The sequence below is a fragment of the Oncorhynchus tshawytscha genome, unplaced genomic scaffold (assembly GCF_018296145.1).
Source record: "Oncorhynchus tshawytscha isolate Ot180627B unplaced genomic scaffold, Otsh_v2.0 Un_contig_19528_pilon_pilon, whole genome shotgun sequence".
NCBI lineage: Eukaryota > Metazoa > Chordata > Actinopteri > Salmoniformes > Salmonidae > Oncorhynchus > Oncorhynchus tshawytscha.
Genome location: NW_024609408.1, coordinates 100,995 through 120,439, shown reverse-complemented (window position 1 = coordinate 120,439; position 19,445 = coordinate 100,995). Strand labels below are relative to the sequence as shown.

The following is a 19,445-nucleotide window of genomic DNA, read 5'->3' as shown; positions in this document are numbered from 1 at the left end:
AAAAACTAGAAAAAGAGGCGAGTTTTGACAAAAATGTTTCTGGTGAGGAAGGTTTAACAACATCGATAGTATAGTTGCTGCTGCAAGCCACTGAATTCCAATCAATTATACCACGGAGAGAGCTCACATATTTCAACTGGAGTCAAGAGGAGGAGGAAGGAGGGCTACCTGCAGAAAGTCAATACGGCTGTAACTGTGGCATACCAAGTACTCGGTCTATATGAAAATCACAATTAGAAATACAGGCTAATTCCTAGAAGGGGCATATAACCTCTGAACGCGATATTGCAATCTGACTGGTCCACTCATAGATATAGAACTGATATATTATCTATGGCTACACTCATAGATATAGAGCTGATATATTATCTATGGGTACACTCATAGATATAGAACTGATATATTATCTAGATATATTGTCTATGGGTACACTCATAGATATAGAACTGATATATTGTCTATATATACACTCATAGATATTGAACTGATATATTGTCTATATATACACTCATAGATATAGAACTGATATATTGTCTATGGTACACTCAGAGATATAGAACTGATATATTATCTATGGGTACACTCATAGATATAGAACTGATATATTGTCTATGGTACACTCATAGATATAGAACTGATATATTGTATATATATACACTCATAGATATAGAACTGATATATTATCTATGGGTACACTCATAGATATAGAACTGATATATTGTCTATGGGTACACTCAGAGATATAGAACTGATATATTATCTATGGGTACACTCAGAGATATAGAACTGATATATTATCTATGGGTACACTCAGAGATATAGAACTGATATATTATCTATGGTACACTCAGAGATATAGAACTGATATATTATCTATGGGTACACTCAGAGATATAGAACTGATATATTGTCTCTGGGTACACTCAGAGATATAGAACTGATATATTGTCTCTGGGTACACTCATAGACATAGAATTCTATGTTATTCTATGGTTTTCCCCATAGTGTACTCACCTGTTATAGCTAGTGTTGTGGGCATCATGGTGGTAGGTTTGACCGTGGCCGGGATGAGGCCGGTCTTGGTGAATGTGGCACTGAAACCCTTGGAGGTGAGAGTGGCATCGCTTTTGAAACGCACCACCATCGTGTTGCCACTGGAATCCACGCGGCCTGGATTCTTACTACCACAGAATCGACCTGTGAGAAAACAACATTTCACTGTTCAGAAACCCCTGAAGAGTTCGATTAGGCCACTAATCAAACTACACAGTTAGTTATAATAACCCAAACTCCAATTTGAGGTACACTGATGTAAAACCTGGGCAGGCCTTATGCACCACTTGAATTGACCAAACAGTGACACCAATTATTATTTGATTAATTCACACAAGTATTATATAGGTCTCCGCATACATAGTAAGCTCAATAATAACTATAAATACAGCTATTTTTCATAATTTCTGTTTGTAGAGATTACATTTACATGCCAGTCTAATTTGGGAACCTCTCTATTTTTCCATCTTCCTACCCAAAACCTTTAATGGACGTCATATCTTATTCATGCAGCCTGAAGTGAATTTGAGTGTTGCTGTGTGCATAGTTGATTTCACCCCCCACAGCCTGCTTCAACTGCCAAGTGCTCCTGTTGCATGTCGATTAACATACAATACCTCCTAAAACTAGTTCATTAGTAAAGTTGCTCAAATTGTGAGACTTAAGAATATATTGATTGTGGGTTTGGAGGACTGAGGAGGTTGCACTCGTTGTAACAGTCTCTCTGTTCTCATAATTGAAAATCCATGAACCAAAGTAGCCTATTTTAGAAAATGAATATTTGAGTGTACCCATATTATGAGGGTAGGGTATAATTAGGGTATTTTGACATATTATGAGACTAGTGAATAAGTACATTTTGAGTGTTGGCCTACACGTATTGTGCAACAGGTGTGTAGGCCTAAGTATGTCTGTACTATACGTATCTATAGCATCCCAACTGCTGTATACCAGAGTTAGCATAACACAGAGTGATGTCTTACCCAACATGGCGGAGCCGTTTTTGTGGCCATCGTAGACATCTACGTAATCTCTACAGGCCTCAGGGACCAGGTCGAAGGAGGAGAACGTCAGTCTGATCTTCTCTCCCTCTGGTACAGTGATTCTCCACTGTGGACCACATGCACATACTATTTCATTTCACCACACATTTCGTACACAAACATATCCATTTAGTTTTTACCACAAACATCCATTTCAAACACAAACAAATCCGTTTCGTTTGACCACAAACATCCATTTTATACACAGAGATATCCATTTTGTTTGACCACGAGCATTCATTTCATTTCATACACAAACATTTGAACACAAACATCCATTATATTAATTTGAACACAAACATCCATTATATTTCCATTACTTCATCAAACATTCAATCAATTACAAAGATGAAATCAATGATCAAAGATCAACGATTCAATCAATGTCAAGATAAATCCATTATATAACCACATGCACCCACATGAGTCTGATATTCCTTCTAGTAGATTCTGGTGGGGGCGGGGTTTTTGGCACACAATTGAACGTATTCATATTCCAAGGCAGGGGCTTTCTAAGTAAGGCACAACCTTAAGAAAAACATTACTGATAGAAGTGACATCTCTAGAATAGACACAGTCACTCGTCAGCAGGAAACGGGCAAGGGTGTCCTTTCTCTACATTTAATTTCTATCTACATTGCTTTATGCATAATTTCTCCTCAATGTTCCCATCCATCTCTTTCTCTCTCTTTCTGCCTGGAGGGTGCCCAGGTTGCAGACGGCTGCATGCGCTGCATATTGACACGAGTCATGAATAAAAATCATCCAATATCTCCTGGGCTGTGACGGTTTGGACAGGAGCCCATCCGCCTCAACATCCAAGCCAAGAAGGAGACAGAAAGCAACATGAGCAAGCCAGATAATACACAGCCAAACAACAGGACCAAGCATGAGTCCCAATTGGCAACCTTTCCCCTACATAGTGCACTACTTTTAACCAGAGCCCTATGGGACCTGTAGTGCACTATAAAGGGCTATAGGGTGCAATTTGTGACGCAAGCCCAATGATCTAATGATCCAAACCAAGCAAAAGCTGACGTCAAAGCGCTCAGCCGTGCTCCGAGCCAAACACGACGCGAGTTGCTCCCCAATCTCGATCCACTATCCAGAACATCAAGCATGGTCAACATCCCCCTGTGTTCAGATGGTGCCTAGTGACCATGGATTTACTAAAGGGGCACCTCATTTGTAAACACCCCAAAATATAGGAGTCCAGTTCCCCATTGATTGTTATTGATGTAGCTTAGCTCCATACAGCACACGACATGACGGACCATGTTATTATTATTCACTTCCTCAGACAGAGAGAAAGGCGCTATTGATTGTAAAGTACCTCACAGAAAGACTGGGGCCATATAAACAACGTGTTGTGGATAATACTTGGTAGAAATGTGCTGCCGTGTGTATGGCAGATTGTGTGTGGTACCTGGATGGCATGTCCTTGTGTAGGCTGCTAGTGTGTGTGTGTGTGTGTGTGTGTGTACCTGGTAGAGAGCCACGTTCTCATAGTTCTGTGCTGGGAACCCAGGGGTCAGTAGTTCCCCGCGGTCACCTTGGAGAGCGCCACCAGCCCCGGCTATTTCTGGAATCAGGGAGTGTGGAGATGGTGAGGACTTCAGCTGAACAGATACCTCAAGGATACCCACCATCCATCCATCGCTTTCTCTGTGTCTCTCTGCCTGTGTGTTTCTCTCTCTCTCTCGCTCTCTCTCTCTCTCTCTCTCTCTCTCACTCTCTCCCTCTCTCTCTCTCTCTCTCCCACTCTCTCTCTCCCTCTCTCTCTCTCTCTCTCTCTCCCACTCTCTCTCTCTCTCTCTCTCTCTCTCTCTCACTCTCTCTCTCTCTCTCACTCTCTCTCTCTGTCTCTCTCTCTGTCTCTCTCTTTCCCCCCTGAAAAGATATGAATGTTCATAACTATGATCACTGTCGATTGATAATGGTGTTATTGTACCTAAAGTACTCTCTGGTGTCACAGCTTGGTACTTTGCTTTGAATCCCTTGTCTGTATTTCTGTCATTGGTGTCAAAGAACAACAACATAGAGTTTCCTAATGACACTATCGGCCCGGGTTTGGAGCGCCCACACAACCTCCCTGCAGAGCCAAACAGAACAGAAGAGAAGGAAGAAAACGATATGTGGATTACTGTACATATAGAACCTTTAATGTCAAATCAATAGCTACTGGCCATACGTCTAGACCTACATGTACAGTCCAGTATATCTATATAACATTGATATTTTCAATACATTCCAATAAATGCATGAATGCATTTTTGTTGCTATGTTACTGAAACAGTCGAGTAATGTCAAACATCAATGTGACATTCCGCAGCGCAGAGTTGACCTCCCTCTGAAAGTCTGTAATCTTGTTAGGGGCTGTAACTTAAAGTGGAGTAGTGAAGAGGCAGGCCAACCAGGCTTATAGGCTGTGTCCGCCGTGGACGCTCCAATTTGGGTTTGACATCAAAGCTCAATCCCTTTATAGCCGTGGAGTGTGGATGGTCCTGTGAGGCTGTGTGTTGAGGGTCTGGGGAATAGGGGACACTGTGTGTGTGAGAGGGAAAGAGAGAGAGAGAGCGTGAGTGTGTGAGTGTGTGAGGTGTGTCGTGCTGCAGCCAAGGGGCAGAGGAAGTGAAGAGCCAGAGGTGGTGTTGCAACAATGCTGCAGGGTTAGTTATGTGTGTATGTGCGTGTGTGTGTGTCTGCATCCATTTGTGAAAGCAGAGGTTTGGCTATGTGTTAATGTGTGGCACGGTGGAAAGTGTAACACAGCTGAGAATGATGGCGTGGCCTCACATTTACATCCACCAATCTCTAATTATACAAGTACAGAAAGTATAGAAAAGTACAGGAAAAAAAGCGAGTCCTAACCACAAGGTTTAAACATCAACGCTTTTGCACAGTCACCTTAATAGTTCCACCTCACACTTCACATAGCTTCCCTTTGCTGTGCCAGACATCTCAGCGTGTCAGCTAAGAGGTGAGAATGGACAGTTGGAGAGAGAGAGAGAGAGAGAGAGAGAGAGAGAGAGAGAGAGAGAGAGAGAGAGAGAGAGAGAGAGAGAGAGAGAGCCTCTGGCTGGGTGTCTAATTCTCCCATCCTGTCAGAACAGTCTGAAGAGCACACACCATCACCTACAGGCGTAATAGAATATGATATGGGGAGTAAATTAAATATTTAAATGTAATATGTTTGCTCAAGTAAATGAGCTTGTAATAAAATGGGTAAAGCTAGTGATAGTGGGGAGAACCTGGTGGTTTGAGTTGTATGAAGTCAAGGAGAAAAGATCTGAGGATAGATCAAACAACTGAATATGAATGTACGATTTGCTGGAGATACTGATACTTGTTTTCAACAGGCTCAAAGGACAGAAATGGAATTACATTCCTTTGAATTAAATTCCTTTGTGCCCCACCATACCTTAAGACATGCCAATGATGGATCCCCTACCCTACACCTGTACCCCACCTCTCAAAACCCTGTGTGGATCAATATCTGATCTGTATAGCGAGGTATTTGAGGACACACTACCCCCCACTCCAACACACAAACCTTCCCATATATCTCCCCCTCAGGTTTCAGTAATAAATGTTGGCCTACCAAACCCTTTGCCTGGATGTATTGGCCTTAATCCACTTAATTAGTCTGGCTCCAGTGTCTCCAGTGTCTTACCGATGACTCCCAAGTTGTCCTGTATTGTAAAGTAGTCTGCTGTGCACAGGTCTGTTGCCTCCAGGGAGAAGTGTTCAAACCACAAATGGATTACCTGGAGTAGAGGAAAACAAACAGGCAGGTTTTTATTATTCACTGTCTTAGAGACTAGAGCAGTAGACATACTGCTACTTAGTAGGAGGCTTGACTGTGTGTGTGTGGGTGTGTGTGCATATGCGTGTGTGTGCGAGTGAGCGAGAGAGAGAGAGAGAGAGAGAGAGACAGGAGAGAGAGATTAAAATTGAGACGACCGGAAGAAGAGAGGAACAGAGAGAGAGAAAGAGAAAGAGAGAGAGAGAGCGAGAGAAAGAGAGAGAGAAAGAGAGAGAGAGGAGAGAGATTCAAATCGAGATGACAGAGAGAGAGAAAGAGAGAGGGAGAGATAGATAGAGGAGAGAGAGGGGGAGGAGAGAGGGAAAGGGGGAGAGAGACAGACAGAGACAGAGAGAGAGGAGGAAGGGAGAGGGAGAGGAGAGAGAGAGAGACAGAAAGAAAGAAAGAAAGAAAGAAAGAAAGAAAGAAAGAAAGAAAGAAAGAAAGAAAGAAAGAAAGAAAGAAAGAAAGAAAGAAAGAAAGGGGGAGAGAGAGGCAGTCTCAGTCTGGCTTGCTTGGCAAAGTGAAAATGTTTTTTGTTTTCCTGTCTCTTCTCCTTCTCCGGATGTCGTAGCTTGAGAGAATGAAAGAGACGGCAGAGCAGCCATCTGTCACGGTGTGGAGCTGTGTTTACATCTGATCTAAGGGCTTTCTGTTCTGTTCGCCTTGCCTACCTACCGTACTGTTATACCCTGGTGTCTGTCTATGGTTGCTTCCTAAATGACACACTATTCCCTATTTAGAACTATGGGCTCTGGTCAAAAGTAGTGCACTACATAAGGAATAGGGTTCCATTTGAGATGCAGACTTATGGCTACGCCTGACATCCTTCCAGCTCAGAGACTCATATCAAAAGCACTATTCCAATGAAAGATCATTGAAATGATGATCTGTTCTGTTGGTGACGGTGATCTCAGGCGTCTTTTAAAGCATTCTTCCGCTGCAGGTTTTGTTCTATATAAGTCAACCAAGCATTCTGGTTTAGAGTTGGTTTTTAAAGTGCAATATTTTTCAAAGTCAGTGATGTGGTTAATTTGATGTTTTTAGTCGTTATCTTAATGGTTTCTGCACCTGCCAAACATTCTCTCTAGCCGCTGTGCATTAATAAAAGATAAGGGGATCCCTTTGATGAATATTTATCAGGCAGACACAGAATCTCCTTTAAGGACAAGAGACCCTGTTCCTTACAATATGACTGGGTTCCCATTTTCCAATTTCCAAAATGGCCGCCTGTCTTTGTGTTCTCTTCTGCTCTGTATGTGCACTGATGGGTGAAAGGACAGGGCATGGAAAGGTGTCTGGCGTGTTACTTCCACCCATCAGCTCCTGTCAGATCAGTGGTCGTCATGGAAATGACATGAGGCTTTTTTAGATTATCTCTTGAAAGTTTAGAATTCTTAAAAATGCATCCATTCTTCCCTTCTCTCTTCCATGAGGTAGTCAATGATCCAACCAGTGACTACTTCAATTAAGAAAGGAAGGGAGGGAGGGAGGGAGGGAGGCTAGTCAATGACATTTGAACAGAGCCTATGAGACTTAGTTGAGTTTTGACATGTATACTGAACAAAAACATGTTAATTGTTGGACCCATGTTTCATGAGCTGAAATAAAAGATCCCAGAAATGTTCCATACTCACAAAAAGCTTATTTCTCTCAAATTTGGTGAACAAATTTGTTTACATCCCTGTTACTGAACATTTCTTATTTGCCAAGACAATCCATCCACCTGATCAGTGTGGAATATAAAGAAGTTGATTAATCAGCATGATCATTACACAGGTGCACCTTGTGCTGGGGACAAGAAAAAGCCACTCTAAAATGTGCAGTTTTGTCACACAACACAATGCAATTGGCATGCTGACTGCAGGAATGTTCACCAGAGCTGTTGCCAGAGAATGTAATGTTCATTTCTCTGCTTTAGAAAATTTGGCAGTACATCCAACCTGACTCACAACTGCAGACCACATGTAACCACGTACCTCTACAAATCAGCCGGGCTAGACAATCTGGACCCTCTCTTTCTAAAATGATCTGCCAAAATTGTTGCAACCCCTATCACTAGCCTGTTCAACCTGTCTTTTGTATCGTCTGAGATTCCCATAGATTAGAAATCTGCCGCGGTCATCCCCCTCTTCAAAGGGGGAGACACTCTTTACCCAAACTGCTACAGACCTATATCTATTCTACCCTGCCTTTCTGAGGTCTTTGAAAGCCAAGTTAACAAACAGATCACCGACCATTTCGAATCTCACCGTACCTTCTCCTCTATGCAATCTGGTTTCAGAGCTGGTCATGGGTGCACCTCAGCCACGCTCAAGGTCCTAAACGATATCATAACCGCCATCGATAAGAGACATTACTGTGCAGCCGTATTCATCGACCTGGCCAAGGCTTTCGACTCTGTCAATCACAACATTCTTATTGGCAGACTCAACAGCCTTGGTTTCTCAAATGATTGCCTCGCTTGGTTCACCACCTACTTCTCCGATAGAGTTCAGTATGTCAAATCGGAGGGCCTGTTGTCCGGACCTCTGGCAGTCTCTATGGGGGTGCCACAGGGTTCAATTCTCGGGCCGACTCTCTTCTCTGTATACATCAATGATGTCGCTCTCGCTGCTGATGATCCTTTGATAAACCTCTATGCAGACGACACCATTCTGTATACCTCTGGTCCTTCGTTAGACACTGTGTTAACGAACCTCCAGATGAGCTTCAATGCCATACAACTCTCCTTCCGTGGCCTTCAACTGCCCTTAAACGCAAGTAAAACTAAATGCGTGCTAAATCACTACTCTGGACGGTTCTAACTTAGAATATGTGGACAACTACAATTACCTAGGTGTCTGGTTAGACTGTAAACTCTCCTTTCAGACTCACATTAAACATCTCCAATCCAAAATTAAATCTAGAATCGGCTTCCTATTTCGCAACAAATCATCCTTCACTCATGCTGCCAAACATACCCTCGTAAAACTGACCATCCTACCGATCCTCGACTTCGGCAATGTCATTTACAAAATAGCCTCCAACACTCTACTCAACAAATTGGATGCAGTCTATCACAGTGCCATCCATTTTGTCACCAAAGCCCCATATACTACCCACCACTGTGACCTGTATGCACTCGTTGGCTGGCCCTCGCTTCATACTCGTCGCCAAACCCACTGGCTCCAGGTCATCTATGAGTCTCTGCTAGGTAAAGCCCCGCCTTATCTCAGCTCACTGGTCACCATGGCAGCACCCACCCGTAGCACGCACTCCAGCAGGTATATCTCACTGGTCACCCCCAAAGCCAATTCTTCCTTTGGCTGCAACTCCTTCCAGTTCTCTGCTGCCAATGAGTGGAACGAATTGCACAAATCTCTGAAGCTGAGACTCTTACCTCCCTCACTAGCTTTAAGCACCAGCTGTCAGAGCAGCTCACAGATCACTGCACCTGTACATAGCTTATCTGTAAATAGCCCATCCAATCTACCTCATCCCCATACTGTATTTATTTATTTATCTTGCTCCTTTGCACCCCAGTATCTCAACTTGCACATTCATCCTCTGCACATCCTACCATTCCAGTGTTTAATTGCTATATTGTAATTACTCTGCCACCATGGCCTATTTACATGCTGTATATATATTTTCCTGTATTATTGATTGTATGTTTGTTTTACTCCATGTGTAACTCTGCTTGTTGTATGTGTCGAACTGCTTTGCTTTATCTTGGCCAGGTCGCAGTTGCAAATGAGAACTTGTTCTCAACTAGCCTACCTGGTTAAATAAAGGTGAAATAAATCAATAAAATAAACCTTCACATCCGGATTCTTCACCTGCGGGATCATCTTAGACCAGCCACCCGGACAGCTGATGGAACTGTGGGTTTGCACAACCAAATCATTTCTGCAATAACTGTCAGATAGCGTCTCAGGGAAGCTCATCTGAGTGTTCGTCATCCTCACCAGGGTCTTGACCTTACTGCAGTTTGGTGTCGTACCCAACTTCAGTGGGCAAATGCTCACCTTCAATGGCCACTGGCACGCTGGAGTAGTGTGCTCTAAACAGACGAGGGTTTCAACTGTACCGGGCAGATGGAAGACAACATATATAGCGTTGTGTGGATGAGCATGGTGGTGGTGGAGTTATGGTATGGGCAGGCATGAGCTTCAGACAACGAACACAATTTAATTTTATCAATGGAAATTTGAATGCACACAGATACCGTGATGAGATCCTAAAGCCCAATATCATGCCATTCATCTGCCGACATTACCTCACGTTTCAGCATGATAATGCATAGCTACATCTGTACACAATTCCTGGAAAATCTGTACACAATTCCTGGAAGCTGAAAATGTCCCAGTTCTTCCATGACCTGCATACTCACCAGACATGTCACCCATTGAGCATGTTTGGAATGCTCTGGATCAACGTGTACGACAGCATGTTCCAGTTCCCGCCAATATCCAGCAACTTCGCACAGTCATTGAAGAGGAGTGGGACAACATTCCACAGACCACAATCAACAGACTGATCAACTCAATGTGAAGGAGATGTGTCGCGCTGCATGAGGCAAATGGTGGTCACACCAGATACTGACTGGTTTTCTGATCCACACCCCAACCTTTTTTAAAGTGTGGAATCCATAGATTAGGGCCTAATGAATTTAATTGACTGAGATCCTTATATGAACTGTAACTCAGTAAAATCGTAGAAATGGTTGAATATTGCATTTATATTTTTGTTCAGTGTGTTTGTTTGAAGGAAAGAGCACAGTAAAAGGAAAAGAGGTTACTGTATAAAAATCTTTGTGTTTTGAATGTTGCATTGTGGTACTTACCATGCCTGGGTCCACAGTGATGTGCCAGCTGCAGCTCATGCCGTTATCGTAGCTACTGGGGTGATTCATGCTGGTGAACTCCCCCAACGGGCCCTTGAGTGCCTGAGGACCCCCGCATCCTGAATTGACCTCTTGTCCCACACACAAACGCACGCGCACGCACACACACACACACACACACACACACACACACACACACACACACACACACACACACACACACACACACACACACACACACACACACACACACACACACACACACACACACACACACACACACACAATTGATTACATGAACATTCAGTTGATGTGTCAGCTTTGGGTAATGTTGGCAGAATAATTTGTTTTGATTAGAACCCTTGTTATTGGGCTGTTGTGTATAACATGGAAGAGTAACACAATGTCATTATGGAACATCCTGCTGGGACAGACTGTTTGATGATATAGTGGCACTACTTACGTTAATAAGAGCATTCGAATTAAAGATTGCTTCACCAGTCCCATTAAACAAAAGCAATTGGTAATTGGTAATTAAAGCATTAACATACAGCAATAACATACCCTCATACAATGGTATGGCCAATGACAACATGGTCAGCAACTACCCTATACAACCAATACAGTACAAGTTTTTAAAATATAATTTGCACACATATACACTGAGTGTATAAAATATTAAGAACACCTTGCTAATATTGAGTTGTACCCCTTCTTTTGTCCTCCGAACAGCCTCAATTCTTCGGGGCATGGACTCTACAAGGTGTCAAAATCATTCCACAGGGATGCTGGTCCATGTTGACTGGATGTTGGCTGGATGTCCTTTGGGTGGTGGGCCATTCTTGATACACACGGGAAACTGTTGAGCGTGAAAATCCCAGCAGCGTTGCAGTTCTTGACACACCAAACCAGTGCGCCTGGCACCTACTACCATACCCTGTTCAAAGGCACTTAAATATTTTGTCTTGCCCATTCACCCTCTGAATGGCACACATACAAAATTCATGTCTCAAATGTCACAAGGCATAAAAATGTTTCTCTTCATCTACACTGATTGAAGTGGATTTAACAAGTGACAATGATGGATCATAGCTTAATAAGGGATCATAGCTTTCACCTGGATTCACCTGGTCAGTCTATGTCATGGAAAGAGCAGGTGTTCCTAATGTTTTGTACACACATATATCTATCCGTATGTTGACTAGTGATGTATATACGGTGCATTCGGAAAGTATTCAGACCCCTCAACTTTTTCCACATTTTATTATGTTACAGCCTTATTTAAAAATTTATAAAATTGTTATTTTTCGTAATCAATCTACACACAATTCCCCATAATGACAAAGCAAAAACAGGTTTTTAGATTAAAAAAACATTGACATTCACATAAGGATTCAGCACTTTGTAAAGGCACCTTTGTTGAAGCAGTTTGGAACCACCAAGACTCTTCCTAGATCTGGCCGCCCGGAGAAGGGCCTTGGTCAGGGAGGTGACCGAGAAGCCGACGGCCACTCTGACAGAGCTCCAGAGTTCCTCTGTGGAGATGAGAGAACCTTCCAGAAGGGCAACCATCTCTGCAGCACTCCGCCAATCAGGCTTTCATGGTGGAGTGGCCAGAAGGCAGCCACTCCTCAGTAAAAGGCACATGACAGCCCGCTTGGAGTTTGCCAAAAGTCACCTAAAGAGTCTCAGACCATGAGAAACAAGATTCTCTGGTCTGATGAAACCAAGATTGAACTCTTTGGCCTGAATGCCAAGCACCATGTCTGGAAGAAACCTGGCACCATCCTTACGGTGAAGCATGGTGGTGGCAGCATCATGCTGTGGGGAAGTTTTTTAGCGGCAGGGACTGGGAGACTAGTTAGGATTGAGGGAAGGATGAACGGAGCAAAGTGCAAAGAGATAGATCCTTGATGAAAACCTGCTCCAGAGCGCTCAGGACCTCAGACTGGAGTGAAGATTCACCTTCCAACAGGACAATGACCTGTATAACGACCTAAGTATACAGCCAAGACAACACAGGAGTGGTTTCAGGACATGTCTCTGAATGTCCTTGAGTGGCCCTGCCAGAGCCCGGACTTGAACCTGATCTAAAACCTGTTCTAAAATGGAGAGACCTTAAAATAGCTGTGCAGCGACACTCCCCATCCAAGCTAACAGAGCTTGCAAAGAAGAATGGGAGAAACTCCCCAAATACAGGTATGCTAAGCTTGTAGCATCATACCCAATAAGACTCAAGGTCGTAAACGCTGCCAAAAGTGCTTCAACAAAGTACTGAGGAAGGGTCTGAATACTTATGTAAATGTGATATTTTCAGTTGCATATTTTTTTTTAACAAATTTGCAAACACTTCTAAAAACCTGTTTTTGCTTTGTCATTATGGGGTATTGTGTTTAGATTGATGATAAATGTTTTTTAATAAATTTTAGAATAAGGCTGTAAGGTAACAAAATGTGGAAAAAGGTCAAGGGGTCTGAATACTTTTCCCGAATGCTCTGTATAATGTAGACAGAAGCTAGACAGGTTTTGGCCTTTCAATATGACCATCACTTCAAAGTGCAGACATTATTCCTGGGCAAGGTTTATTGAATAAGGGATTTAAAGGACGAATAAAGGAGAAAGGATATAAAAGGGAGAGAGAGAGAGAGAGAGAGAGAGAGAGAGAGAGAGAGAGTGAGAGAGTGAGAGTATTTGCATTATACTAGACCAGTGTACTGTGTGAGTGCTGTCTCTGGAGTCAGCCGTGTCTCCTAAGACAGTCTCACTCATAGAAATGGATGACAGCCATTATTCTTAGGTACGATATGACTGATTTGGCTAACCGAGCCAAGGTAGCGTGGGACAGTGTTAATAACATCATAGATTTTTATATGATTTAAATGCATTTTTAGGGGGTGGGGGAGGCTGTATTTTTTGGGAACCAGCACAGAACTGTAAAAAGGCACCAAGATATATTGCAGATAGTTGGACTCTATTATATGATAAATAGATCATCATTGACACCTTGTCAGAAGCCAAAACAACACGCATGTTATTTCACATTTTAACTCAGATGAATTGATGAGCTGTTTTCTAACTATAGATGAAATAGAATGACTCATGAAAAATAATGCAGACGTGACAAATTGAGGACGTATTTGTCATGCTTTCTATGGTGACAGAGTGACACTATATGAAAAATACATCCAGCAATCCATAACAGTGCTTGGAACCGCGTCAGTGCATCAGTATCCAGTGGTGAGACCAATGAGATGCCAATGTCCAAGGGGACCAATTAGACTTTCAGATATCCCTAAAGGTTCACAGGAGGTTTGTCTACGTTAGAGGGAACCTTTGCCTTTTGTTGTCGTTCTGTTCCTCCACAGCTGGGTCTCAGCTCGGACTGTCTGTCTGCCACACTGTGAGGCCAGTGGCAGGGGACGTCACTGTGACTCACATCACAAAGGTACCACAAAGACACAGAACCCCCTTAGAATATAACTCTCTGTCTCGCCCTGTACCCAGAATGGAGGCACATTCAATGCCAGAAGTATTCAATGCCATTATTACTGTAGCAATGAATGCTGTTGGTTTGTTATTGCGGTGTACAATGACTTAGATCATTCTTCTATACTATACTTATTGCTGATATGAAAGTGTGGCTTAATTTAATCCTAAATAATAAAACATCTGTCAGAGACAGAGATACATTAAGAGCACAATGTACAGTGATGGAAATTTAAATCAAAATAGACAACAAAACATCACTTTTTGTCACGAGTCCGACCGAGGGTGTTTTCCCCTTCCCGGGCGGGTGGCGCTCGGCGGTCGTCGTCACCGGCCTATTAGCTGCCACTGATTGTTTTTCCTCCCCCTCCTTGTATGTTTAGTGGTAGCACCTGTGTATGCTTAATTAGTTTGTCTTTATTAGACAGCCGGCCCGCCTGGTTGTTGTGCGGGATTATTTCTATGTAACCTTCGGCTCTGTTGTCGAGGTACGTGTTTTTGCCTGGTCGTGTTTTTCCCATTGTACATTTTGATTCCCTGTGTTTGGGAACGTAACTTTTGTGAGCACCCTGTGGTGCGTTGGTGCCATTAAAAGACGCACAGCATTGAACTCTCTGTCTCCTGCATTTGACTCCGCACCCACGACACCCGGAGCATTACACTTTTCATCTTCTTGTAAGCAAACTCACCACCAACCGACAGCCATTACCCACCCACTCCCCAGACGCTTAGCTAAGCCTGGTATTATGGTAAATGTATAATGGTCCATAAATCACACGGGTCCATAAATCACTGTTTCATAGTCCTGCTGAGAGGCATTGAACTTTCTGGTGTGAGAAGAGCTATAAACCTTCAGTTGATTGAAGTGTTTCAAGTTTTGTACTCACACACCTCCTTGACAGTGATGAAGTTTAGAGGGAGAGTCCAACTCCTAAGTGTTTACCGTATATACAGTAGTACTAATCATCTGGCCTACATGAATGTGTTTAAAGTATATAGCAGCTCACCACCAGGTAGCCTAGCAGTTAAGAGAATTGGGTCAGTAACCGAAAGGTTGCTGGTTCCAATCCCTGAGCCGAAAAGGTGAAAAAATCTGCATTTCTGCCCTTGTATAAGACAGTTAACCTCCAACAACAACTTCTCCCCGGGCACCGATGACGTGTATATCGATTAAGGCAGCCCCCCGCTCCTCTCTGATTCAGAAGAGTTGGGTTAAATGCGGAAGACACATTTCGGGTTTAATGCATTTCGTTGTGCAACTAACTAGGTATCCCCCTTTCCCTTCCCTCCATTTAAACATACAGGTAGTACACTACTCACCTTCATCAGTGGAGACGCTGTTCTTGTCAGTGAAGTAGATGACCACCAGTCCGATGCAGGCGCCAGTCAGAGCCACAAACAGTAGTATCAGGCTCTTCTCCAGGGTACTCAGACCCCTGGACGTGGGCCTCTTCTTTAGGTCTTCCTCCATGCTCTCTGTTCACAGTGGTGGAGATGTGCAGGTGTGGAGCAAATGTGCTTTGCCTCTGGTGCACCAGCGTCTCACGGTCTGGTTCGACCTTTGCTAGACTGGCTGTACCTTGGACTCTCCTGAACCTGGACAAGGGACACGGAGCGTGTCTGTGCGCAGACTTTTTGACTGTTTAGGATTTTTGAACATGTTGTAAAACGTGTTTTTGTGTGCATAGTGTAAATTAGTTGATGTCATTTTGAGTCTCAAATAAAACCATTATGATACTGTACATAGCTTCAGTAGGGGCAATGGTACATTTTTTACCTCTCACCTATAACTTAGCCTGTTGTAGGCTACTACAGAACTGTTATACGCACTGTTGTACAGTATAGCCTATAGCAGGGGTGTTCAACTCTGACCCTATGAGGTCCAGAGCCTGCGGCTTTTCTGTTCTACCTGATCATTAATTGTACCCACCTGGTGTCTCAGGTCTAAATCAGTCCCTGATTAGAGCACAACATTGAAAAAACCCACAGTGGAACTGGCTTCGAGTTCCAGAGTTGAGTTTGGGGGGACAATGGTATATGACCTGTGTTTACGCAAGGCTTGTTTATATTATTAACTTTGTCACTACACTCGACCCCGAATCTCATTTCAAAACATTTACTGTCTCAACCTCAGCTTTTATAAGAGGAGCGGGGCCCGTCACACAGTGGACTGCAATTATCGTCAAGGTTACTAATTGATTAATGTAGTACAGAGCACTTCTGGGCTATGGTTAAACTCTTTAATGTGGCTTAAGTGCCAAAGCACTTAGAATTAGCGATGGATTTGATTAAAGTAAAAGGCATGATGGGGACTAGGCTCACGGGAAGCTACTGTGTAGTCATCTATGCCCCAAAGGAGTCCCACAGACGCTACCTGGCAATCAATTACAATTTGTTAAGCTAATAGATAATGTGTTAGAAACAGGCTTGTAATCCTGCCTGTTGGAATCAGGGGTCCCTTCCCAGGATGCATCTAAAATAGCACGTTATTCCCCAAATAGTGCAGTACGTTTGACTAGTGCTCTATGTGCCCTGGTCAAAAGTTGGGCACTTTGTAGGGAATTATGGGCCGTGGTCAAAAGTAGAGCACTATGTACGGAATAGGATGCAATTTCGGACACTTCGTTGCAAATTTCTAATGGCTCTCTGTACAGACAGACTGGCTCATGCTGGCTCATGCTGCCAGTGTGTTTGTAGCAGGGGAGAACGACTGCCCCCTCGGATTGATGCCATGGAAGTTCGAGGCCAACCGACGTACTAAAGGCTTTGTTAGCAGAACAACAGTATCCCCCATTATAGTGAATGGAAAAATGACAATCTTCATGGTAAATCTTTGAGTAAATAAAACAATTTAGAAGACAATCATGGTACCAACAATTGCTTCTAACACACCAGATGTATGTCCTTGAACCGATTATTTTAAAATCGCACACAGAAGAAGTTATAAGGATAATTAAGTTGCTAATGGCAGCCTGCAGTACTCCGGTCGGCCTTCAGCTTCAGTTACTCAATGAGAGGGAGCAGCACTTCCTGGAATAGCTCAAACTGCGCATGTTATGTCTCCATCAGACACCATTTAAACAGACTTGGCTTCAATGCGCTATTGAGTCTTCACATAGGAATGAATGGTGTCACGTGATCAGTGGCTTTGTCCATTCATATATACAGTCATTGGTTTGTAGAGAGGAGTTTCAAAGCGCTGAGATAAGCACTTCACTATGTACAGACTGATAATAGCAGAGAGATATTAGAGCAAGCAGAAGAGGGCCATTTTACAACCAGTCATAAACACTAACAGAGATCAGCACAGATCAGAATGATTGTCAAGAAAATTGCAAAAATGGTCTCTGTGGAGAGATTCATTTCACCACACAAGCCATATTGTTAAATATTTATACAGCACAGAACATTACAATGTATTATCAGATAATGTTTTATTATCTAGGTGAAGTGTGAGTTACACTGTAGCGGTTATCTATCTGGCTCCCCAAGGTCTACTTTAGAGGGTTAGATGTTGTGAACCGGTGGTTCGTGTTACCATAGAAACCCTGGGCCTAGGATATGGGAAGTAGCACACTCACATGCAACAGCACTGGGTCTGAAATGGCACCCTGTCCCTTATATGATACACTTCTTTTGACCAGGGCCCTTCTATGACTGTAACTTGGGACTCAACCTGTGTTACAGTACTATACAGCACAGGAGTTTGGTGGCAACTTAATTGTTGAGGACGGGCTCGTGGTAATGCCTGGAGCGGAATGGGTGGAAAGGTATCAACAACATCAAACACATGGTTTCCATGGGTTTGACGCATTTCCATTCGCTCCGTTCCAGCCATTATTATGAGCCGTCCTCCCCTCAGCAGCCTCCACTGCTGTACAGGTGTGAGTTGCTGTTTTTTACTGTGCGTCAAAGTGAGGCCATCTTGTTTGAGTTTAATTACCAAGAAGGATGACGAAGGCTGAAGGATGATGAAGGCTGAAGGATTATGAAGTATGAAGAAGGATGAAGGCTGAATCACTATTTCTCAACACGTGATTGTGTGAGAATCAACCCTCAGCCACGGGCAACGTCCGGCGAGACAGAACGCTCCCCCTCCTCCTCTGACCGACAGGTTTTTAATTGGACTTTTAATCAGAGTCGACTGCAGGAGAGTTGAGGAATCTTGATATCATCTGAGGGGGCGATAATGATAAGGGACAGTTTGGCAACTGCAATATTCACGCTCGCCATTCGTCATTACAAATTAGGCCGCTCAATAACGACCTACGTCTTCATTCACACGCTCCTAATTGCGGATTGGAGATTAAAAATAACTTTAGGAGAGATTTGCATACAATGTGGAAGCGATACCAGAGGTTTCTTCACAATAACTTTGGAGTCAGGGTTAATGAGTTTCATAGAGGAAGTGCTTAAATTTTGCTTAATCTCCATGGAGATTGAATGGTTGGAATTACCTCATCATATAAAGGCCTCTTGGATTCAGCCACAGTCTGATTAGACAGAGACACATTCACTATGGTAACCAGTCACTTTAAATACCTAATCTATCTCTAGGAGATAAGCACCTAGGCCTATACATTCCTTCCAATTCTTCCCTTTGGGAAAGACAGAAACAAGTGGTGATATACTGTACTCCCACTGGGCACACACTGGTTGAATCAAACGTGTCATTTCAATGAAATTACGTTGAACCAACGTGGAAGACGTTGAATTGACGTCTGGGCTGAAACGGAAGCTTTTTATCTCTCCTTGGCAACACATTTAGGAGCATATCATTATTTAACAGAACTAAATTAAATGATTTAAGATATTATACAGTCGATAATGATTTTATATAATGTCTTGCATTTTTTTGTTGGTTGTGGGTCAATTCTAGTAGGTGGTTGAGATATTTTCTCAGTTGCTTTACATTTCAACTCAAGGGGGAGAAAGCCCCTTCACTTGGGGCTCCCGAGTGGCGCATCGGTCTAAGGAACTGCACCTCAGTGCTAGAGGCGTCACTACAGACCCTGGTTCGATTCCAGGCTGTATCACAAAAGGCTGTGATAGGGAGTCCCATAAGGCGGTGCACAATTGTCCCAGCGTCGTCCGGGTTAGGGTTTGGTCGGGGTAGGCCGTCATTGTAAATAAGAATTTGTTCACAAATAAAATAAATACAACTGGACACCTGCCATGGAGGATGCTTCCAAACTAAGATGTCTGTGAAGTGACATTAACAACTCTCTAA

General features: G+C 43.2%; 1 protein-coding gene across 1 annotated transcript in view; it reads right to left on the bottom strand.

The window, feature by feature from the left end:
• LOC121844745 overlaps positions 1 to 15,784 on the bottom strand; it is a 41,061-nt gene extending 25,277 nt beyond the window's left edge. The window contains exons 1-7 of the mRNA XM_042315187.1: positions 15,536 to 15,784; positions 10,730 to 10,860; positions 5,770 to 5,863; positions 4,048 to 4,188; positions 3,581 to 3,678; positions 2,037 to 2,163; positions 1,015 to 1,197 (exon numbers count right to left, since the gene is read on the bottom strand). Of these exons, the coding sequence (XP_042171121.1) occupies positions 1,015 to 1,197; positions 2,037 to 2,163; positions 3,581 to 3,678; positions 4,048 to 4,188; positions 5,770 to 5,863; positions 10,730 to 10,860; positions 15,536 to 15,686 (925 nt within the window). The 5' untranslated portion in view covers positions 15,687 to 15,784. The remainder of the gene's footprint in view (positions 1 to 1,014; positions 1,198 to 2,036; positions 2,164 to 3,580; positions 3,679 to 4,047; positions 4,189 to 5,769; positions 5,864 to 10,729; positions 10,861 to 15,535) is intronic.
• Positions 15,785 to 19,445: the final 3,661 nt, after the last annotated feature.